The sequence below is a fragment of the Condylostylus longicornis genome, unplaced genomic scaffold, assembly GCF_029603195.1.
Source record: "Condylostylus longicornis isolate FDR11 unplaced genomic scaffold, ASM2960319v2 ptg000002l, whole genome shotgun sequence".
Lineage (NCBI taxonomy): Eukaryota > Metazoa > Arthropoda > Insecta > Diptera > Dolichopodidae > Condylostylus > Condylostylus longicornis.
Window position 1 is genome coordinate 237,805 of NW_026577971.1, and position 23,363 is coordinate 261,167.

General features: G+C 26.4%; 2 protein-coding genes across 7 annotated transcripts in view; one reads left to right on the top strand and one right to left on the bottom strand.

Moving 5' to 3' along the window:
- LOC129605372 (uncharacterized) overlaps nt 1-23,363 on the bottom strand; it is a 75,030-nt gene continuing 51,667 nt past the window's right edge. For 3 of the 5 annotated variants that reach the window (XM_055515089.1, XM_055515099.1, XM_055515106.1), the window contains 8 exons: nt 9,745-10,232; nt 8,527-8,727; nt 8,146-8,441; nt 7,956-8,080; nt 7,632-7,874; nt 4,660-7,456; nt 3,476-3,908; nt 3,283-3,421 (listed from right to left, as the gene is read on the bottom strand). In XM_055515089.1, the coding sequence (XP_055371064.1) occupies nt 3,418-3,421; nt 3,476-3,908; nt 4,660-7,456; nt 7,632-7,874; nt 7,956-8,080; nt 8,146-8,441; nt 8,527-8,727; nt 9,745-10,085 (4,440 nt within the window). In that variant the 5' untranslated portion in view covers nt 10,086-10,232 and the 3' untranslated portion in view covers nt 3,283-3,417. Of the gene's footprint in view, nt 978-3,193; nt 3,422-3,475; nt 3,909-4,659; nt 7,457-7,631; nt 7,875-7,955; nt 8,081-8,145; nt 8,442-8,526; nt 8,728-9,744; nt 10,233-23,363 lie in introns of those variants that run through there. The other 2 variants (XM_055515126.1, XM_055515117.1) reach the window with 2 other exon arrangements.
- Nucleotides 19,468-22,531, top strand: LOC129605402 (uncharacterized). Of its 2 annotated transcripts, none has more exons than XM_055515161.1 (3): nt 19,468-20,012; nt 20,072-20,188; nt 20,291-22,531. In XM_055515161.1, exons 1-3 carry the CDS (start codon nt 19,946-19,948, stop codon nt 20,611-20,613), a joined length of 507 nt encoding a protein of 168 aa, XP_055371136.1. In that variant the 5' UTR covers nt 19,468-19,945; the 3' UTR covers nt 20,614-22,531. The 2 variants fall into 2 exon arrangements, with proteins under 2 accessions (XP_055371136.1, XP_055371126.1); XM_055515151.1 differs by having other exon boundaries at nt 20,291-22,529.

A 23,363-nucleotide genomic window follows, 5' to 3' on the forward strand; every position in this document is an offset into this window, starting at 1 on the left:
TATTTTTTTTTTCTATACAATTTTTTATTTTTTTTTTTTTTAATAATGATGATTAATTTTTCTCCATTGTTTCATTACAAAATTACCGCAACATTGAATAGCTGAATGGCGACTATCACGATCATGTTCATGAGAATGATTATTATTTCCGATAATTGATGTTGGCATACATTCATCTTCACCTGGTAAATGTGGTGTACTTCGTCTTAATGATGATGTTTTTAAATAACCTTGTGGTGCTTCAAATGATCTATTCAGTCGGCGATCATATAGGCCTGGATGTAAACCAGGTGCTGGTACTGCTCCAATTGAACTTGTACTAGCAACAGGTGGAAGTCTATTTTCTAATGAATTTTTTCTACTTAATGACAACGGTGGGGTAGGAGGTGGTGGAGTTCTTTGATGAGTTTGATAACTACTTTTAATCCCTTTAGATTGTTTATTTTTTCGAGGCAATAAAGGTGTCATAAATATGTTATCATAACCGGAACCTGTTTTAAAACGATATGCATTCATAAAATTTTTTCGTTGTTGATGTGTTTGTGGTTGTAAATATTGTAAATGATGTTGATGTTGACTAGCCTGCGGATGTCGTTCTTCTGAAGCTGATCTATTAAAATCTGATATACGTCGACTATAACCAGTTGATCCTGTACTTGTAATAATACCACCACTAACTATTCCCCCAACTCCTGATCCACCACCACTAATTACTGTTGGTCCAGTTGTATTGGCACCGCCTAAAGAATAACGATAAGCTGTATTCAAAGATGAAACTGATGCGCTATACATATTAAAATTATTTGGGCTTGCTTCTCGCCAAATATATGAAGAATTTAAACTATTATTTGATAATGGTTGTTCATAACTAGGTCCGGAGCATAAAAATGGTAACTGTGGATTAGAAGTTGAAAAAGCTCTGGTTGTTTGCAATTTACCACCACGTATTGGAAGACAAGGGGTCCATGGTTGAAGAGCTTTTGTTTTTTATTTATATTTTTTTTTTTATTTCAAACAAATTCAAATGATATTCCGATATTTCAGTTAATAATTATTGGCAAGATGAATGATTGATTGTTTTTTTTTTTTTGATGGAAAGATTATTTTTGAAGAGAAAGAAAAAAATATATATATACATACATATAAATTAATATATAAGATCGATTAGGAAAATAAATAATATTAAAATTATTTTTTATTCGTTGTTTTTTGAATAAAAATTAAAATCACAGATATATGGGGATGAAAAAAAAACAACAAAAAGAAATCACAGGGCACAAAATAAATTATAGTCAAACAAAAATAACTTTAGTAAGTAAATAAGTATTAAAAATAGTTAAAAAAAACTTGAATTTGTAAAAATGTAAATGATTTTAAGTATAAAATGTTTTAAAATAAAATTATTTTGTGCATTATTTTTGTTGTATGAAATTAAAATTTAAAAGAAAAATTATGTTTAAAGAGCCATTAATTAAAATGAATTATTTGAATAAGTAAGTGTTATTGCTAAAAACAGAACCCCTTGTTCAAATTTATGGAAATCAGGTTATTTCGTTATAGAAAGCCAATAATACAAACCAGGATTTAATAATAATACAACCAAGAACTGTATGTGAATTATTAAAATGAAATTTATTATAAAAGTTGACGATGTTTGTAAATTGAAATTATAAACAAAAAAAAAATGGCGTAAAAATTACTATAATTTAATGGTACTAATAAGATAGGTTTTAGTAATCCAATTGTTCTTACATTCAAAATGTAAATTTAATTTAAAGTTTAAAGTAATTTATAAGTACACACATATATTATTAACAGAGATTTGTGCTCTTGTAACCGTAATAGAAATTTTAATGTACTCATAATATTATAATGTAATTATTATGGAGCGTATTTCATTAAATTGCCCGATGGCTTTTCCAACAATGATCTAGTCAAACTAAAATTGACCATATAAATTTTCTTAATGAATTATCTAATTGTTTTTTTACATATTTTCTTTATTTAATTTAAATTCAGTTTGCTAGAAAAACTTAAATTAAAAAAAAATTAAATTGTTTTGCTTGTATATTTTGTATGTAAAACAAAAAAAAAAATGTTAAACAAATGTTATTACAATAAATTATAAAAAAAAAATTAAAACTAAGATTAAATTAAAAATATACAAAACTTATGAGTATTTTTATGAAAACTAATACTTAGTTCGAATTTATAAACACAATTATGAGCTATGTGGCTTCAAAAATGCAATAATACTGTTTTGCTGCACAATGCAGGAATTACAACTCACAATCTGAACAACTGTGGATTAATAACGCATTACTGCAGTTTCTCAGTCAAAATTATTACTAAAAGCAATGATTTGAAATATGAATAAAAATTATAATTTAAATTAAGCCAGCCAATTTATAAAATTAAAATCATTTTTAACAATATAATAAATAATTTATAAATACAATCAATCAAAAGATCATTAATGATTTATTTTAATTAATAATAAACTTATTTTCATATTTTCTATAAAATTTTTATTTTATACTAAATTCGAACTTAGTATTTGTAGCGTTACATTAAAAAATTATTATTTAAATTTAAACATCCTTTTCCAAATTAAACAAAAAAATAATAAAATAATAAATTATTAAGCTGGTCAATAACTTTTTGGATTTTATTGAAAAAATATTTTTAAAATATAAAAGAAATAAATAAATATTAATTTTAAATTAAAATTTGATAATCAATTTTGTTTTTGTTTTAAATAAAGTGCTTTATGTAGTTGGTTTTTTTTTTTTTTTTTTTGGGTGGATGCGTGGATAAAATTTCAATAAGCTAATTATTTTAAGTTATAAAATGAACCAAAAATCCATAATGATTTCGTTAATTATTACTAATTTAAAGAAAAAAAAAATAATATTAATGTTACTGTACCTCTCTAGGACAACAATAATAATTACGTAGTGTGTAAACACCATAATTAAGTAAAAAAATATGTACTAGTATTTTTGTAAATGAAAAAGAAACTGAATTGAAAATAATTTATCTTTTTGTTAATAAAAATATAAACTAGGAGATAAAACGACAAAGACATTTTGAATAAATTAATATTGGTATAAAAGAATGAAAAAAAAAAAATATGTAAAACATATATTCGACCAAATATTCGATAATCATAATGAAAATTTTATAATCTTACCTGAATGTATAGTATTTCTAGAATTGCTTTGATAAGCAGCACAATAAGCTTCAATTACCCGTAAAACAAGTGCATCTTCTTCGTATGTCGGTTGTACTTTACGACTATTACAATAATTAGTGAGAGTATTTACACTACTACCACCACTTGAAGAAGTTGGCGGTGGCGGATTCAATAAATTTGGTCGCAACGGTGGTGCTGGTTGCAAATTCGTTATACTCCAATTAGCTAAAAAAATAATTTTATATTAATATAAGATAACAAAAATAAATTTTTCTTTACCTTTTATGTTTCCTATTCTTCCGCTTTGTCCCACTACTGTTGGAGGTGTCTTTGTTATTCCGGTTCCCACCACTACCGGATGATTGTGCATTGGATTTTCCAGTTTTGAAATATTCTTCGATGTCTGGACTAAATTTGATTTGAGGTTTTGATTTTGTACTGGTGTTACTGTTGTTACTTGTGTTACTACCGCTGCACCCTGCCCCAGTCCTATCCCCTGATGAATTGGTTGTTGTTGTTGATGTTGATGAAGCTGTGGATGTTGTTGATTGCTGAGTGTGGAGTATTGATTGTAACTTAGGTGATGATTGAATGATAGGCTCCGTTTGTGTTGTGACGTTTGATTTATTAATGGCTGCTGTTGCTGTTGTTGACTTCTTAGGGTTGACTGTTGTTGTTGATTTATCATTCCGAGGTTTGCTGGCGGCGACATCTGTAATTAAAATTATATACATACATATAAAACATGGCAAAAAAACATATTTTTATTAAAAATATTTGGTTAATTTTTAAAGTAATTTATGAGCATTCACTAAGGTTAATTAAAAATTTCGCCTTAAAAATTATATTGAAAAGAAAAAATTGAATAATTATTTAATGATGATGATGACAATGATGAAAATCGCAATGATTTTAATTAGTTAGTTATTAGCTGAAATTTGTTACAGATTTTTCTATTTGTAGCAAAAAAAAATTTTAACTTTATGTACAAGAGTCTAAAAAAAATGATTTTTATTATGGTTTGAATAAATATTTTTAGGAGAGTAAGGGGCTCAGGCAATGCGATGATTGATGTTGACTGATTTAATTTTTTTAATGTTTAGAAAAACAAAAAAGAAAAACAAAAAAAATACAAATACATAGGTAATTATGTGAATTATTCAATTTTTTTGAAAAAAAAGACAAAAACATTCAAGCACACTCAGCTTCACAATAAAATCGCTTTTATGCTTTCTTTATAATTTTTTTAGATTGTTTAATCATATTTCATAATCATATTTCATAGCGTCCTAGTAATTTACAGTTTATTATCATAAAAGTGATCCTATTAAGCCAAAAAAAGCATTTCATTTAAGAGATGAAAGCGAAATCTGACATAAAAGTAAAACTAATAAATTCAATTTTAAAAAATTCAAGCGGAAAACAGTTTTTTTGTTATTTTCAAACTCGTTATATTCGCTTGCCTGAGCCTGAAACACCTCCATTTGTAGACGCAATTGGTTTCTGTTCTAACGTCTTATCACCCATAGGTATACAACCTTTATTTTGTAGTGATGTTGGTTCTGCCATTCGATGGCTCAGTTTTTGACTACTAGTCGGTTTTGAAATTTCGTCTGCTTTGGGTGTATTAGTTTGGGGAATATTCTGGGAAGACTCTTTTGCGCTTAGTATACCACGAATTACAGCTATTGGCAAGTTCTCCTTTTTCCACCAATGAGCATATAAACCAGTTTTAAAAACCCCTATTTTTTCAACCTCACTTTGCTCTGTCTGTGTCACACGAGGTTCTTTTACTCGAACACTCTGCGTATGAATCTTTAATGGCATAGGTTTGCATATTGATTCTACACTTCTTCCCCTAATAACATTATGAGTAACATTAGATTTTGATATATCGCGAGATTTTCGATCTGTATTGTTTTGTTCCTCTTGGTTTGCTAATATGGCTTGTTCTTGACTTTGTGTTAAAAATTTATTTCGAAACATTCCACAAACATCAAATTTTGCAGGAATATTAGATACTGATTGAGACTGCTGCAATTCGTTACCCTTATTTTCTAGAATATCATCTACAATATCTGTATTAAAAGGATAATAATACTCTTCAGGATATTTGAAATTTTCTGGAGAAGCTATAGTGCAACTTCCCGCCATTCCCGAATCACTTGAACGAGGACTTGGACATTGTGAACTTTCACAACATTTACATTTTGTACCAGGCTGAGATTTCGTAAATTTTTGATGAGTATTATTAGGTTTCTCTATATTTTTGCTACTGTCACCATCACCGTGCATTGATCCGGGTATATTAGAGTTATTTTGTAAATTCAGGCCCATTGAAATATACTGGTAACTAATGCATCTTCTAATAGGATTAGCTCCACTAGAAGACGTACTAGCATTCTGTTGAAGTTGATGCTCAAACTTTTTATGCTCGTTCGGCCGAAGTATTTTTTCTTTAACATCGAAGCTGGCTGCTTTTTGTAATACTGTTATATTAGACTCACATTCTTTACCTTCATTTTTTGTTTCTGAAGATTTTTTCAAATTGCTTTCTGGATTCTCTTCTGGTATTTCTCGATTTAAGAAATTATCATTGTTTTTTACTGGAAATTCATATTTTCTAGGAAAAGTGTCAAAATCAGATTTTGAGGTATCCGATTCTTCCGTAATATGACTTGGGAGATTGTTACCCTTTTTTTTATTTTGGATGTTGGAAGAAATAAATTTATGCATTTGAGAAGTTCTGGGAGATGGATATCTTTTGTCCATCAGCAAATAATTTTCCAACTCCTCGCAATCCCTTTCTAATTTTTCAAAATCAATTTCTTCTAATTCTTTCCACCTTCCTGAACTTAAATATTTTGATTCAGAAATGTTCTGCGTGGATTTAATTCTTTTGTCTGAATTAAGCGAATGATTTTTGAAAGGTGATGCTTCCCTAGATAAATTTATTCCTTGACTTTGGCGATTATCAAGCAGTTTATTCTTTGAATCTTCAACAAACAAATGGGAAGAGCTTCTGTGCAAGCTTGTCATACTACCATCTAAGTTATACAAAAGTTCTGCACTAATTTTATCTGGAGCCGGCATTATTGCTGGTAAATCAATTGAACTGGAATGTATTTCATTTTCTTTTACTAACATTGGGCTACTGTTTAAATGCTCCTCTGCATATGATTCTTTGTCAATGGTATGACAATTTCGTTTTACTTTATCATCATGATCCACACTTTGATTTTGTGTTTCGCAATCTCTCCATGTTGGTATATAAACTGCTGTTGAATCGGAATGATTAAAACGGTTTCCAACTAAATAGTTTGGCATACTACGACTTCTTTCACCCACAGTATCGAAAGATGTTGTTTTTGCATTTAAAAACTTACTTTTGAACTGAGTTTCATCATTAAGATCAGTTAAATTTTCACAAGCTAAAAGTTCTCTTGATGTTCTGGCATCAAATGATGAAATTTGCGACACATCAGAGATTTGTGGTTTCAAATGTGCCCCTGGTACGCCTATATTCAGACGAGCAGTGGAAGTTAAAATAATACTTTGCTCAGAAGATTTACGATTTAAGACTCGCACTGCTTTAGATCCGAATACTAAAGAATCTGTTTTTTGTTCAGTCTCATATAAAGAATTCGCATTTGTAGCTTTTTCATCTACATGTAATTGAATTTCACATTGAACTGATTTTGTGGTTTTTTCTGCTTTCGATAATGTTTTTTCATCATTTGAGGATCCTCCATGATCTATGAATGTTTCATAATGAGTTAATGTACTAGCAATATCTTTTGAATGCTTCTTGCCAGTGTAAAACTTAATATATTCAAATGGATTACTTTCACAAGATCCAGCTTCACTATCACATTCTGAGTCAGTAGGTAAATCTAAAGCTGATTCATCATTACTTTCGGTAAGATCACAATCAGATTCTTTAATTTCTGTAATAGAATCTTCTCCTATTGGCCTTTTTTTCATTCGGGTTAATGTTTTGCGTTTGCGCCTTTTGATGTCACTTGTATCGTATTTTTTATTTAAAAGGGATGGATATAATAAGGCTTTTACAATGTCTCGTTTTAAAAGACCTTTTTTGACTAATTGTCTAAAATGAGCATTTAAAGCGGCGTACGGAGCTGTGGGTGGGTAGTTTTTTGGTGGCAGCGTTACTGAAAAATTAGAAGTTTTTAAACTGTATGCATAAAAGGATGACCTTGCGCAATAGCCCCGTTTATCCAATAAAAAAGACGAGCTGGTCTACTTAATTTAAATTTTGTTAATTTTTAATTTTGATAAAGAAATGAAGTTTTCAATGTAAGATCACATAATGAATAAATAAAATAAACAAATTTGTTTTGGAAGAAAAAAAAATTATAGAAAAAATCGTTTTAATTGCATATCCGATTGGACAAATAAAAATTCCAAAACTTACATGTGGTGGGGCTAGAGGTGGTACATTGCTTATAGCGCCACTACTGACATTTCGTTTAATATTAATTGGCATTGTTTGTGGATTAGCTGACGTTAATAATTCTACCCATTTATTTGCTTCATTTGGTCCTTGGCAAACAGCTACAATCTTTTCAATTAAAGGTCCACAAACTTCAAATGCATTTTTTATTAACTCGGTATCATCTAAACGTCTCACTTCAATCCCGGTTAAGGGGAGTTTACCCTAAATTAAATAAATATTTATGAATGTACATAAATGCATACAACATGAACATTATATGCATAAAAATAGAAGTTTTTTTACCTCATAAATGAAGGCACTCATACGCTGGCTAACACTCAATATTAATAACGTTTGCGGAAAAAGGACAAAATATCTATCGCGATGATCTGGTCCAACAGCAACACTACCCATATGTATAATGTCACCTAAAATATTTGAAAAATTATTTAATTTTTTTCGTTTTTTGTATGATAAATGAGTATAAATCTACCTAATGTACTTAGCTCTTGTCCTTGCCACCCCCTTACTGGGCCAGTTAAAACCTGTAATTCTAATTCTTTTTGACGGCGTGTTGCAGAGCATGTTGCTGCAATATCTTTATAAACAGCAACACTTCTTTGTGTATCACCACGATCTGGATGACTACTTTCCATATGTCTTTCCAATTCCTGTAACATTGCGGAATATTTGTCTAAACGACGGAATGGTTTTGATAAACCTGTTGTTAAAACTAAAAGACCTGGGGAGGCAGCACCTTGTCTTTCCATAAATTTTTCTAATTCATCCCTAAAAATTAAAAAAGAAAGTATAAATACAAGTACATATTTTATAAATATTAAATATATTTGAAATTCTAAGCTCCAATACTTACTTATACTTATCCAATATTACAATAGCACGAGGATGAGCAGCGCAATACGCTTGATGAACACTCTTCATTACTGGAGCTTTATTTAAAAATAATTTTCCGACGCGATCATTGCATTCTTCAAGGCAGCGATATAAATTATCGTGTGTTTCAACTACTTCTATAAAATTACACATTAATTGAGCATATTCATCGTTGTTTAAACTAAAAAAAAAACATAAAAAGAAAAAAAATTAATTGTTTATAAATTCAATTTTATAATGTTTACACTAAATACAAATTATTATAATTCTATAGAGGGAATTTTTTTTCTTTAAAATAATTTTGATTTTTTTGAGTACATTTTAAGTGGGTTCTATGAACAAAATACAAAATGTGTTTCATCTAAATAAGATAAATAATCATGATGTACCAGACTAATGAATGCTTTTCAACATTATTTTGAAGAACTCGACTTAACAGAATTCGAACTTAATGAATTCGAATATTTTTTTAAAATATTAGGAGGCCAACTAAAAAAATTAGCACTCTTAACTTTTTGGTTAAGAAATTTACTGCAGTTAAAATGACAATTAAAAACTTCTATTTGTAAAATGTTTGATTATAAAAACTCCATTAATTAATCATTAAATATTGTTTGTCTTAATTAAATTAACTTTCGATTAATTACTCTGAACCCTAATGGGCGAAATAAAACAACGTTCGCATTATTTAACTGCAAAAATTTATAATGTATGATTTGATGACTTTGTGTATTTATCTTGAAATTAATTTATTAGTGTTTTTTTTATTATTTGATGATTTTTATCTAAATATCTAAAGAAATTTTGGTTTATTTTACATGAATTTTATTTTAAAATTAAAACAATAAACGTTGAGTTCGCAAATTATAACAATATGAGTAAAATGTTTATGAAAATCAATGTTCGTTTAAATTATTTTCAAAGATCTTAGAATAACAATATTTTTTCTTCTATAATTAATTAGGAGAGTTTAAAAATTAAATAATTTTCATTACAAATTGTATAACATTTATTATTGAATATTAAAATTAAATAATTTTTGTGTAATCTTGATATTCCTACATTATTATTTGTTATGACAATTGATCTTTTATTATTGACAATTGTGATTTTTCATTTTTGACAACTCATGCGTGGCTGGTTACAGATTTCAACGTCAAATCGACTTAATTTGACTATTTTTTTTTATAACACTTACATTTGGCTTGTTTGTAAAGGTTCTAAAAAATTTTCCAATAAACCAGTTATTTCGGCTACATGTGCTTTTTCGCTTTCTAATAAATCCTTAAGTACTACAGAACGATACTCTTGGATTTCTTCTGGTGGTCTTATTGTCTCTGATATTGGTAGTGCTGCTTTATATTCTTTAACATAATTGCTGGGAAACCAGCCAGTCTTATCATTTAAGGTACCCTCCCACCATCCACCCTCTTCACGTTGTGTTACAGTTATTATATCACCTTTTTTAAAGCATAACTCATCATTATTATCACCACGAAAAGGAAATTCAGCTTGAACTATTAATGGTTGTTGCTCCATTTTAATTCTTTAATTTTTGTTCTCCTCGTTTATTCTTCCTAAATTTTTCTATTAAAATGGGATGGCACTTTTATTTTCTTTTATAATGGCTGTAATCCTTTTACATTGATGTCAGTTAGGCTAAGGGATGGTGATGGTAGAATAAATCTGAAAATATAAGTAAAAATAGAGTGACTTAATAGATTATTTAAATAAACATGCATATTATATGATCTATAATATAAAAACGATTATAAAACTGAGAAATATAGTTACGCTTTCAGAAGTAAATTTTTCACAATAAACTACACGTAATAGGTATTATAGATTGCATTATATATATTGTATTATGAATTTTATGAAATCAGTTTGCTAGATTGTATAGAATCATTTAAGAGAAATTCAATTATTTAACAACATATTTTTTAAAATTTTTACACTCAATAATTAGTACAGACTAATTGACTTAAAAAAGATTATAAAACAACAAAATTAAAAAAAAAAAATTGATGTGACCAGCACATGATCGATAGCATTAATATTCGAAAATCTTATACTAAGAAACGAAGATCGTATAAAAAAATTTGTCGCCTATTATTTAAGATAACTCTTAAGAGTTGAAAATTAACCATACCTAGAGTTTCGGTTTCTGGAATGCGATTTTTACAAAAATAATTTAATTTAGGAGTTTCTGTACAACAAAAATTCGCAAACTTAACTTAAATATAAATTTCAATTCTAAGTCAGCAGAAAAGTGATGTAGCAGAAAATTGAGTTTTAGGATTGCAGATATAGAGAAATATAGAGAACAGACAGCCATTCATTTTATTCTGTATAGTTTATTAAACATGTAGATGTACATTTCTAATAAAAATTCGGCATATGAAATTTTCTACGATCTTAATACCTCTCTTGTTGTATGCAATGCAATCAGTAATTAAAAAAAAAATACGCGAATAAATAAACAAAATAATTGCGCAACTAGTCAACGGGAAATATTTTTTAAATAACATATTTTAAGAGCGTCAGTACTTAATTTGAAAAAAAAAAAAACAAAATGTAGTGTTAATTAAAAAAAATTACAAATGTCATTGTCAAGTTTGAATAAAAGCGTCATTAATTACAATTTTATTTTTTTAAACGCTTTGTAAAACTTTAGTATAGATTTTAAATATGCCGGGTTTTATTTTTTCATATTTTTATTTTTACTTGCGTGGCGACTAATGCACTAAATTTGCATTTTCCATTTCATTATAAAGTGCGAATAAACTTATATAAATATTTGGGAACTTTGCGATAAAGTGGTACAGGAATTTTTATGGTTTTTTCAAAAGTAGGGAAAAAATTCGAATTAATTTGTAAAATTAGGAAAATTTTTTACGATATTAATAATGTCACAAATTTTTAGAACAGAACAGATCTCTAAACAGATTTTGATAAAAAAGGTTTCTAGACAGATATTGACTACAAGTTTGCATTCTTTGCATCTCGCAAGAAGATGGCAGTCTATTCATTTTGTACAATTACTTTGACATTTCAGAAATACGATTATGAAATCCCTTTCTTTTATGAAATCGAATTTTACGTTCATATATCAAATGTAATCTTTCCAAAGTCTATAAATTCTTATAATTTATTGGGCTGTCAAGTTTTTTCTGTAATATGAAAAAAGCGCGAAAAAGTGCTTGAAAGTCTTTTCTTTTAAGGAAATGTTTCCTCCGAAGCATTTTATTAGTTATTGTTAAAAATAATTGTCTAAATTTTCATAATATTTGAAAATTATTAAAGACATAATATAAGTGAATTTTAATGACATATTAAAAAGAAACCTTAATTTATTTGTTATGTAATATTAATTTCGTTTCATTTCAAAAATTTATATAAAAATTTTCAAACTGAATCAATATTTAAAATAATTAAAAGAAAAAAATGGAACAAATTCAAAGGTCTTGCGTTAAAAATTCACATTAATTAATTTTCAATTTGACAAAAAATTATCTACAATTTTTCCTTTGAGTAAAATTTTTGTTTTTCCGCGATATATGAAACTGTTACCACCAGGTTTCTATAAAAGTTATCTCCAAATATAGATAATTTTTTATTTTTGCATTTCGTTCTCTGAAAAACTTTGTAATAAGCATTTATGTTTCGGTCACGGAATATCTGACCCTCCTCAACTCTTTTTTTGTAATAAAAATGTACTACAACTACTTTTGTATTGGAACATATTTCGGAACTTAAATATTTCTAGAACACGTTCTGCGAGTCCAATATTCCCTTATTAATAACAATGATAGGAAAGTAAATATTTATTAATAATTTTAAATACTTATTAGTAAGCAAATGTTAACAATTTATTTTGATAATATACGAAATTTGATACTTTTTTAGATACTTTTTAAGTAATCATTGCACAAATTAGTAATCAAATTATGTATTGAAGTATGATAGTTAAACGCTTTTATTAGTCATAAAAGTATTCGTTTTTATTAGTAATTACTGACATAAGTGATAAATACAGAATAATCAAAATAACACACGAATTACTTTTAATGAATATACACAAGCACGTTTATAATTTGTTTAGGTTCACTAACGCGCCATTCTATTTTATTTACGAAAGCTGTCATAATAATGTTTTCGAACCTCTAATTATTATACAATAATTCATTTGTTTACTAATTTTTTATTAGACTTTTAATATTTGATGTTTTAACTCAACCAAAAAAAAAGAAAACAAAATAATAATAATAAATTAAACAAATAATATTTGACAACGTAATTACATTTTTATATTTTGATAACATTAAACCTATAACAAATTATTTAATATTAAAATTGATATTTTTATGAATATGTTGTTCATATTCAGCACATAATACTGGCGATAATCTTTTGAGCTTATTAAATATAATAGAACACTTATATAATTAATTAAAAATCGCTTTTATAACACAAGTTCATCGTTAATTTGATTAAAAAACCAAAAAAAATATAAAAAAAAAATCTTCCTTTTTAATACAGAGGAATCTAATCAATTACAATTTGTTTGCTTACATTACAGTTGACATTGTATTGATTTTTATTTGAGTAAATCGTACAAATAGACTTATTATTTATGCAATTATAATAAAGTGTGCAGAGAGACATGCGAATTAATCCCATTCCATAATAAATTTCTTATTAACAAACTCCTTAATGACAGTTTATTTGACATAAATGAACTGTCATACTATCCATAATAAATTTATTTGATCTGAAGTTGATCGATTAGTGTGATCATTGCAATCATAAAAATAAAAACGCAAAATATTAAACAGAAAAAAGAAAATATCCGTTAAATGCCAAAATATCGATGTGACGGGAAAATCGATTCATAAATCGTAACGTCACTATAATTATAACTCTCACGCTTTTAAAAATATTAGGTAGAAATTTAATATAAAACTGATATATGTATATATCTTTTCCCTTTTTCATTTCTAGGAGGAGCATAGGGCTAATGCATGATATCATAGATAGTTAAGCCCCAGTTTCATTGCGTCATTTTCGTCGACTTTTAACTAGGTAGATGACTAGCCTGACGTAGAAGAAGTATATAACGGTAAATGGTTGCATGAAGACAACAATCAAAGTTTAATTTGACATTTAGTTTATCTTTAGTAGTCAAGAGACATATATTTACAAATATATATTTATATATATATATTAAAGCTCTAAAATCATTAAAAAATTATAAAAGACGAACTTATAGCACTACAATACACTATAACGTCACAAAGTTTGAATTTATTTATTTGTCTCACCTCTTAACTTATAAAAACAGAATGAAAATTACTTTATTAAAATTTACACGATAAAATAAATTACAATCATAAAATTTAAATGTGAAAATTTTATTTACATATTTGCATAAAAACTGACGATCTCGTGATCATAAAAACCATACTATATTAAGTACATATTTATGTATATACGAACAACGGCTTAATATTTTTTATATTTTATCAATTGGTTTCATTGAAAATTAAAATATTTATAACCCAATTAATATTTACATAAAAATATATTCGTATATATAAATATTTAATAATTTTAATTTTTAATTCCATAAAATTAGCATACATATATGTGTTTCTTTCGTATGTTTTTACAATGTATGCTTTCATTTAATGGCTATTTGGAAAGTGTTATGTATTTTGTGTAAAGTTTTTTAGTGATTTAAATGATCTGATCATGGGCATTACTTTTGGCCCTTTCATATACAAATACTCATAAAATTCTGACGTACATACTCGTATTTGATATTTTGACACATGTTTAGCATATTTGACATTTCTAGACTCATCACTAAAAATAAATTTTTTATTGATGGAAGGAACCACTATTAAGTATAGAAATTATCTTTTGTTCAATAATTTATGAGCAAAATTGCGTACTGTTTTATCAATTCCCCACAGTTTCCATGAACAAATAGTTTTCGATATTCATAAAAAATTATGAATGAATTTATACAAAACTATAAAATAATGCTGAATTTTTTTTTTCTTTTTTTATGCTGTCAATGAATATCACGTTTTCTAACTATTTTTAGAACACAGAAATCAATTCATGAATATTTAATAGAAAAATAATAATAAAAATTTTAAATTAAAATAATATAATTTTGATGAATTTTAAAAAGTATGTAAATTTTACTAATTATTTTATTAAAAATGTAAAAAAAAAAAATACAAAATTAATATAATCAAGTTAATATAACCAAAGTAAAAACTCCTTGAAAAATTAATGTTCAAAGAATTTTGCGTAAAAGAAGTACTCTCAGCATGAAAACAAGCGTAATAACTCAAAAAACGTAAGAGTGTATACTTACATCAAATAATTTTCTTTACCCGTTTTACTTACTTATTTAAACCAAACACAATATAACATAAAATTTCTTAGAAGAACAGAAAAACAAAGTTTTTTCTTGACCCTTATTAGTAGCTTCTAGTTGACAACATCATTAGATCTACATATATTAGACTGTGTTCTAACACGCATTAGATCACTAGGCTTGTTTTCCGAAAAAATTGTTTGAATTATAAAGATATCAAAAAGTATGTGAGCAATGACATATCATTACTATGACTAATAATCTATTTTTGAAGTATGCAAAAAAATATAACAAAAAAAAATTTTATTGTTAATAAAACATTTTCATATAATCTTTATTAAAATCAAATATTAGTTTTAAAATTAAGTAATTAATTATATTATTATTATAGAAAATATAGGGGTAGAATAAAAATTAAAATTACATAAGTACGTTTTACATATATGTATAAATTGATCAATTAAAGTAATTTTACAATATTTTTTAAGAAATCTAAAATTAAAAAAACGGGGACTCATAATCTCTTGTAAACACATTCGATGAAAATTATATTGCGTCAGCGTCATTGTATTAGAAATTGTCACAAATTATTAAATGCTATCACACCATTGATAGCATTTAATAATTTGTTAAAAATTATTAAATGCTATCAATTTGAAATGCTATGAATTTGAATTCCGATCCGATTCAAATTCTTACTAATTAAATAAGAATTTGCTATGTACCTACTTATGAGAAATTTTTAAATTGAAATTTAGAGCAATAAATTTTATTTGTGCTGAGAATAATAGTTTTTTTTCGAAAAAAATTTTTGTACATTTTTTGCAATAAAAATAATATACAATGCAGAATTTGCAATTAAAATATAATTTGCCTCCCAATTCTCTCCTTTTGTTTTTTTTTTAAGAAAGATCATTAAAATTTCAATGAAATTTCTAACACTATTTCTAAAACATTACTTTTTATATGTAGGTAATAAAAAAAATTAATGGCACTAAAAACAATTATTAATAAATTGACAACAAAGATATAGGTACAAGAAAAAAAGAATATTCAATATGATTCAATTTTAATTTTAATATTATTACAATATCACACCCCTGCGACAGAAATGTATTAACTCAAACAAAATTTTTTGGAAATTTACAGGCTGATTTTTTGTATATTTTTGCTAACCTTGCTAAAATTCAATATAAAAGATGAATTTCAAAACCGCAGCAGCTTTGATACTCGATTTTTCCACTTAACATACAGTACAGCTAAATAAAACCTAATATGTATGTACCTACATACATTTGATTATTCTTAATAATCTTAAGACCTAAGAAAACGCGATTATGGAAATAAATACTTATGGAATATGCTTTATCTATCGATATATATACATACATAAATATATAAATAACAAATATACACTTATACCTACTATGTGTACATTTGTCACAATAAAATAAATGAACGGGTTAAAAAAAAAAAATAAACAAAATAAATGAAATAAAAATGTACATAAATGTCAAATTTTATTAAAATTTTTTAAATGATTTTAAATCACCTGGAAAATTGCCAGTTCTAAATTAAGCAAAAAAAAATATTTTTGTTTTTATTTTCAAATTATTTGTAGATGAATTTTTTTTTTGAAAATTATGAAGAAATACATACATACATACATATGTACACACATAATATGTATAATTATTATTTCAATCTTACAGAGTGTACCTTAATTAAATCACATTAGAAAATTGATAAAAATTACTTCAAAAGCCATTGATTGAAATAAAAGTGTATAACTATCTTCTTCCACTGATCTAGTTAAAAATATTACACAAACGAAATGTTATTAAGAAATTAAAAGCAAAAATTATGTGGATTCTTCTTTTTCTTCTTTATTTATGTGGACTTAAAGTAATTGCATATCAAAGGTGAAAAAAAATCACAATTATTAATTATGATCAAAAATATGTATGGATGTACATATTTACACATATTTTTAAGTTTGCCGATGTGTCCTCTTGTAGGGCTAATGCATGTGGATCGCGTGGTTGTTTCTTTTACAACTTAACAGACATTTACTTAGAATATCATATGTGGCAGCTATCTAAGTCATAAATACATTCAACATGTCAATACATATGAATATGTATGTATATCAACTATTATACTACGATGCATACATACATAAGTACTTTTTATTTACATTGTTTTGATAAGTGTTTTAGTTTTTTAATATATTCTTTAAGACTATTTAAAAAGGCGTGTAAGTAATAATTTACATTACATCACCTTTTATAAATAATTATTTAATAAAACAATTTAATTGTTCCAAATCCAACATTTAGATTTACAAAAGTAAGTACTTGTGGAATTATCAATTTATGTACATACATACATACATATGTAAGTATTTGTTACATATGTATGTAGGTACATAAATACATATTCCTGAAATTTTACAACTTTTATCAGTTTCCTGCCCTTTTGCATATCTCTACTTATATACATACATACATAACTATATGTAAAATATCTTCAACACTACATTCCATATTTAACACATTCCTAATACAAATAATATAATGTCAATCCATATGTATACAAACACATAGCAGACGATAAGCAAATAAGTATAGCTTTCTATACTTACATATTATTTTCTTGACAACTATGACTTTTAAAAAAATTATTTTTTTATTTCGCTTATTAAACGCAAACGTATGTACATATATACACACGTACATAAATAAGCTTAAGCTTTTAAGAAATAAAAATTTATAATCAATACACACTCACTTACATCAATATAAGACATATTGAGAGTTCTTAATTTGAAATGTCTCGTGATTTTAAAATAATTATGATAATGCGTACTAACACGTTTCTTAGAAAAAAAAATGCGAGGAAAGATTAAGCGACAAAAGCAGAGAAAAAACAAATAAAATAAAATTACGTTTGTTTTTCGCTAAAATAATTATTTATTCAGTTAATTTAGTTATTTTAGTGTTGCCGCTTTAATAAAATTAATTTTTATTTTTTAAAAATATTCAATTCGATTACATCCATGTAGTGTTACGTGTGTTGGTAATGCACATAATATGTATGCAATACTAAAAGGGAACATTTACGATATTACAAATTGCATATATTTAGATTCGAATTTTAAAATAATCTAGCAATATCTGTTGAAATGTCATGAAGCGTGGCATTGTAAAAGTCACGAAAAGTTTAATTTTTATATTCTGACATTTTAAAAATCGATTCAAACAGATATTCGAAAACATAAATATAATAGGAATATTCCATTTTTAATAAGGCGGAAATTTCAATTTAAGTAACACAAAAATGAACTTTTTTACTTTGCGTAAAAGGTTAGAAATTGACTATCAAATATATAATTAGAAATAATTACAAAGCATTAATTTCATTTAAAAATTTAGCATTGAAATAAGTCTGGCAACTCTATTTTGAATTTCTTACGTGATGACAAGAAAACAAATAACAATAATTTTCATTATTATTCATTCATTGTTTATTCACCGGGCTACTTTTTTCTTTCCATCTTTTATTATTCTTATTTTTCCAATGAATTATTTATTAAAACAAAAATATTTTAAATGAATTAAGTTAACCGATTTAAATGTAGAGCTCTATGTATGTATGTATGTATATAGTGCAACTTTTATTTAATTATTGCAATAAGATAGTACTTACGTTATTAAAAAGCTAGGACATTGTAATTAGTGTACAATATTATGCACCTAAATTTAGTAATACGTACATAGCTCTATATACATGTACATACATACATATATGCATTCATATTTTAATACCAAATATTTATAGCAAAATTTAATTATTCATCATTTTTATTAAAATTCAATTTATTTACTATATTTTCACATTAATTTGAACTATTTGAAAAGGTTTAAATACGTTAATATTATACAAATGTATGTATGTACGTATATGTATATAACGCACCCCTAAAATAATATCGCCACAACTCAAAATGTTGCAAAAACGAGTTAATAGTATAGTAAAATCCGCGCATTCATTAGCTTTATTTTGGTCTATTCAACATTCTTCTATGACAAAAAGTATTCACTGTAGAAAATATTTTATGAAAGAGGGTTTTGTATGGAAATTTCAGCAGAAAATAAAAAACTGCATTATTTAGTCTTGTCCACCTTTAATTCTAAATATTTAATAACTAAGTTTGCTGAATATAGCTTTATTTTGAGTTATAGCAGTGTTATGTTGCTCAATTAGTAAATTATTTGCTCCATTTTCTTTTGTGGCACTTTTATATTCACAATTTTCAAAATTTTGACGTTATACATTGCCATAACAAAAAATGTGGCATTTTAATATTTGGAAATAGTTGTTAAATTTGTATTATTTTTAGTTGTGCCCTTAAATAAATCAATTTTTACATGAATTTGAATTATATTGTCACACAAATACAAACGCATTTCGTTTTGTTTCATTTTATTATAACATTTATTGAATATTATTGTCCATTATTTCATATCAGTGCACTTTATTTCATTGTTTTGTTGTTCTTTTGTTTTGCAAGAATAAACTTGCCGAGAAATATAAGACGTAATAATGTTAATTGATGCGAATTTGCTTAAAAGCAAAATAGAAAAAAAAATATTACATTAGATGTTCTAGTATAGTGCGTGTTTGAAATAGTTTATACCGTTGCACTTTACTTTTATCAATTTTTGTGGTTTTTTTTGCAAGAATGATCCTGTCGAAATAATGTGACGATTTTGAAGCTTTGTTGCTTTTATTTAAAAGAAAAAAAAAGAAAATACATAATTATTAGATAAAATATTCATTGTGTCGTGAGTGCTTGGAGTGTTTAGATTACTCAAAATTTAATTAAACAAATAAAAAACTATCAGAGCTATTTTAAAGGTACCAGTATTTTTTTTAAATTTAAAAAAGTTTTTATTTTATTTGCGTTCGTGTAGTACATTATCGTACTAATATATAATAAAAAATGAATAATTGTTCTCGTGGTAAATTGCTGGTCGATTTAGTGAAAAAATATAAGGAAGCAGAAAAAGGTATTTTTGAAAATAATAGTTATAAAGAATAATACTACATGTTTTTATTTTTCTTAAAGTGGAGCAAAATTTAAATGCAATTTCGGAAGAAAATCATAATATTATGCAAGAAGTAGCAGCCTGCACATCATCACAGAATCCAATAATCACAGAATCATCCAGTCAAAATTATGCTGGTGAGGAAATTATTTTTAACTATTTAGTTAATTTCAAAATTTTGTTCCTATTAAATTTTATTAAAATAGTTCTTCTTATTAAAATTATACCTTCTTTTATAGATTTTGACGAAATTTCAAACGATTTTAGCAGTGACGATACTATCAGAGATAAAACATGGCAGCCTGAAGACGATCAAGAAGTCAACTTCACTTTAAACGAAACGAATTTCAGTGCAGAAGAAAACATTGATCCTAACAAAAATAGAGAACACGAGAATGTAAGTGTAATAAGTAGAAATAATGATGGTACTGAGGAAAATAATGAAAATTGTGAGGGCGTTAAAAAATCAAGGAAAAGAAAATGGAATGTGGAAAATTGGAGCCAAAATATAAGAAAAAGCAACAAAAATTCGGGGAAAATCGTATACAACAATGAAAGGTAAAATAATACCTGAAAAAAAAAGTCAGAATAGCATGTCCAGGCTCTTGCAAATTTAAGTGCAATATGTTGTTTGATGAAACTATGCGTCAAAAAATTTTTGATAATTTTTGGGGATTAAGTGATTTAAGCCTGCAACGAAATTTTATTGCCAAAAATGTTGACAAGGTTGTCACAAAATACCGATATACAAGAGAAGGCTCCAAACCAATTGGACTGAACCACGCCTATAATTTTTACAACTCTGAAGGTGATCGAACTAGAGTCTGTAAAAAATTTTTCATGACGACATTAGATGTTGGTGATAGATTCATAAGAACTGCCATTTTGAAGATCAAAGACAATCTACATTCAATAGATGAAGATCGAAGAGGAAAACATAATAACCACCAAAAAATACCGGAAGATGTTTTAACTTCAATCAAGGACCACATTAATTCGTTTCCACGCATTGAAGCTCATTATATAAGGAAGCAAACGGAAAGGGAATATATTGAAGGAAGTCTAACTATCGCTGAAATGTACAGACTGTACAAAAAAAAGTGCGCTGAGAATAATATTGAACCAGCTAAATTATGTACTTATTCCAAGGTATTTAATGAGTGTTTCAATATAAGCTTCTTCTTACCAAAAAAAGACCAGTGCGCTTTTTGCGCTAAGTACAATAATTGCAGCAACGAAGAAAAATGCCAAATGGAAAACGAATATGAGGGACATAGGAAGGAAATAGCAAGATCAAGAGAACAAAAAGAGAAGGATAAAGATATTTCCGCAGCTGATGCTGAAAATTTTATCACAGTGTGCTACGATTTGCAATCAGTATTAAGTACACCATCATCTCACGTTTCGAATTTTTATTATTCTCGCAAATTTTCATCTTATAATTTCACTATGTTCAACATGGCAAGCAAAAAAGGTTATTGCTACTTATGGCATGAAGATCAAGGCAGAAGAGGAGCTAATGAGATAGGAACTTGTATATTTAAATTTTTAACTACTAATTGCTCACATAAAAATGTAATATTTTATTCGGACAATTGTATGGGTCAGCAGAAAAATAAGTTTATTGCTGCAATGTATATTTTTGTTGTTAAAAATTACAACATTAAATCAATTGAGCACAAATTTCTTATTGTCGGACATACTCAAAATGAGGGAGACTCAATGCACTCCGTGATTGAAAAAAATATAAGCAGAACCGCTAAAGCTGGACCGATTTATTCACCAATGGAGTGGCGTATAATATTGCAAAATTCGAAAAAAAAAAAACCCAACATATGAAGTTAATGAACTAAACTATAAAGATTTCTTGGACTTAAAAAAGCTGACCGAGGATTTGGGAAAAAACTTTAACATAAATTCAAGAAAAGAAAAAGTCAAATGGAGCGACATAAAAATTTTAAAAATTCAAAACGAAAATCCTAATATTTTGTATTACAAAACAAATTATGATTCTGATTTTTCAGAAATACATATTGTTGAACAGAAAACAAGAAAATCAACTTCAAATATTCCAACAGAAATGAGCAACGTGTTCTCGGAACCAGTGGGAATATCTGCCCAAAAAAAAAAAGACCTGACTGATTTGTGCGATAAATTATTAATTCCTGAAAATCACCACTATTTTTATAAAAATTTAAAAATATCAACACAAAGTGTTGAAGAACACAAATAAGTTATTTTAAAAATAAGTAACTATTAAAGATTTTGTTAAGTTTGAGCACCATTTTAGTTTGTTTTTCATATTTTTTTTTATTTATGAATGTATAAGTTGCCATACAAAACAAAAAATAAAATATTAAAATACTTTAAAAATATTAAAAATGAAAGTTCAAAAAATGTCAATATAATTAGTATTTTACGGTAGAATGCCAGTTATGTTTAAATTAAAATTTTTTCAAAAAAATTTGAATAGAATTTGAATAAAATTTATTAAAAAAAAAATAAAAACAATATTTTATGTTTTTCAAATGTTGAAACCATACCAAAAAAAACAAAAATTTAGCCACATTTCAAGTTGTTGCATAAGTTTTCAATTTTTAGTTTAGTAAAAAAGGACTTTATTTTCATTTGAAGCAAGCGATGTTAATAAAATAATTCTCCCATTTTAGTAAAAAACGGACTTATTTCAAGAAAATGCATGTATACCGATTTGGCATGTAGTAAAATAGTTCACAATTTCGTTTTGTTGCGCTTATATAATTTTTTTCTTGGTAGAATACCGCAATATTTGATTTTAAAGCACGAATTTTATTTCAATTTTTAATATAATAGCGCAATATTTTGTGTAGTGGCATCAAAATTCTATATTTTTTTGTAAAATAACACCTTAAACAAAATTACTACAAAAGAAAAAATTAACTACTTGTGAAATACAGCCATAGCTTAAAAAGTGGCTGTTTTCAGTTTCCATACAAAATTTTGCAAATTTTGAATCTTAAATATCTCGAAACTTCAAATTTTGGAATGTGGCGATATTATATTAGGGGTGCGATAAATAATATGTTAATTGCAAATGATAATAATGTGCTTATTGTGCCAGTATCTAACGTCAATATTTAATTATTGTATTAACAAAGAAAAATATAAACTTTGATTTAAAAAAAAAAAAATTAATAAACAAAAAAATTGTGTCATCTACAATAAGCAATGCGATTGTGAATAAAAATATAATTATTATACTTCGATATTACTAAGAAAGAGGGCGTGTAAGCAGAGAGAAGGTGTGTCAAAATACGTACCTTTAATATTATA

What these genes read in the sequence shown, in the direction of transcription:
- LOC129605402 (XM_055515151.1), top strand. Translation starts at nt 20,676, where the DNA reads ATGTTGTTTGATGAAACTATGCGTCAAAAAATTTTTGATAATTTTTGG.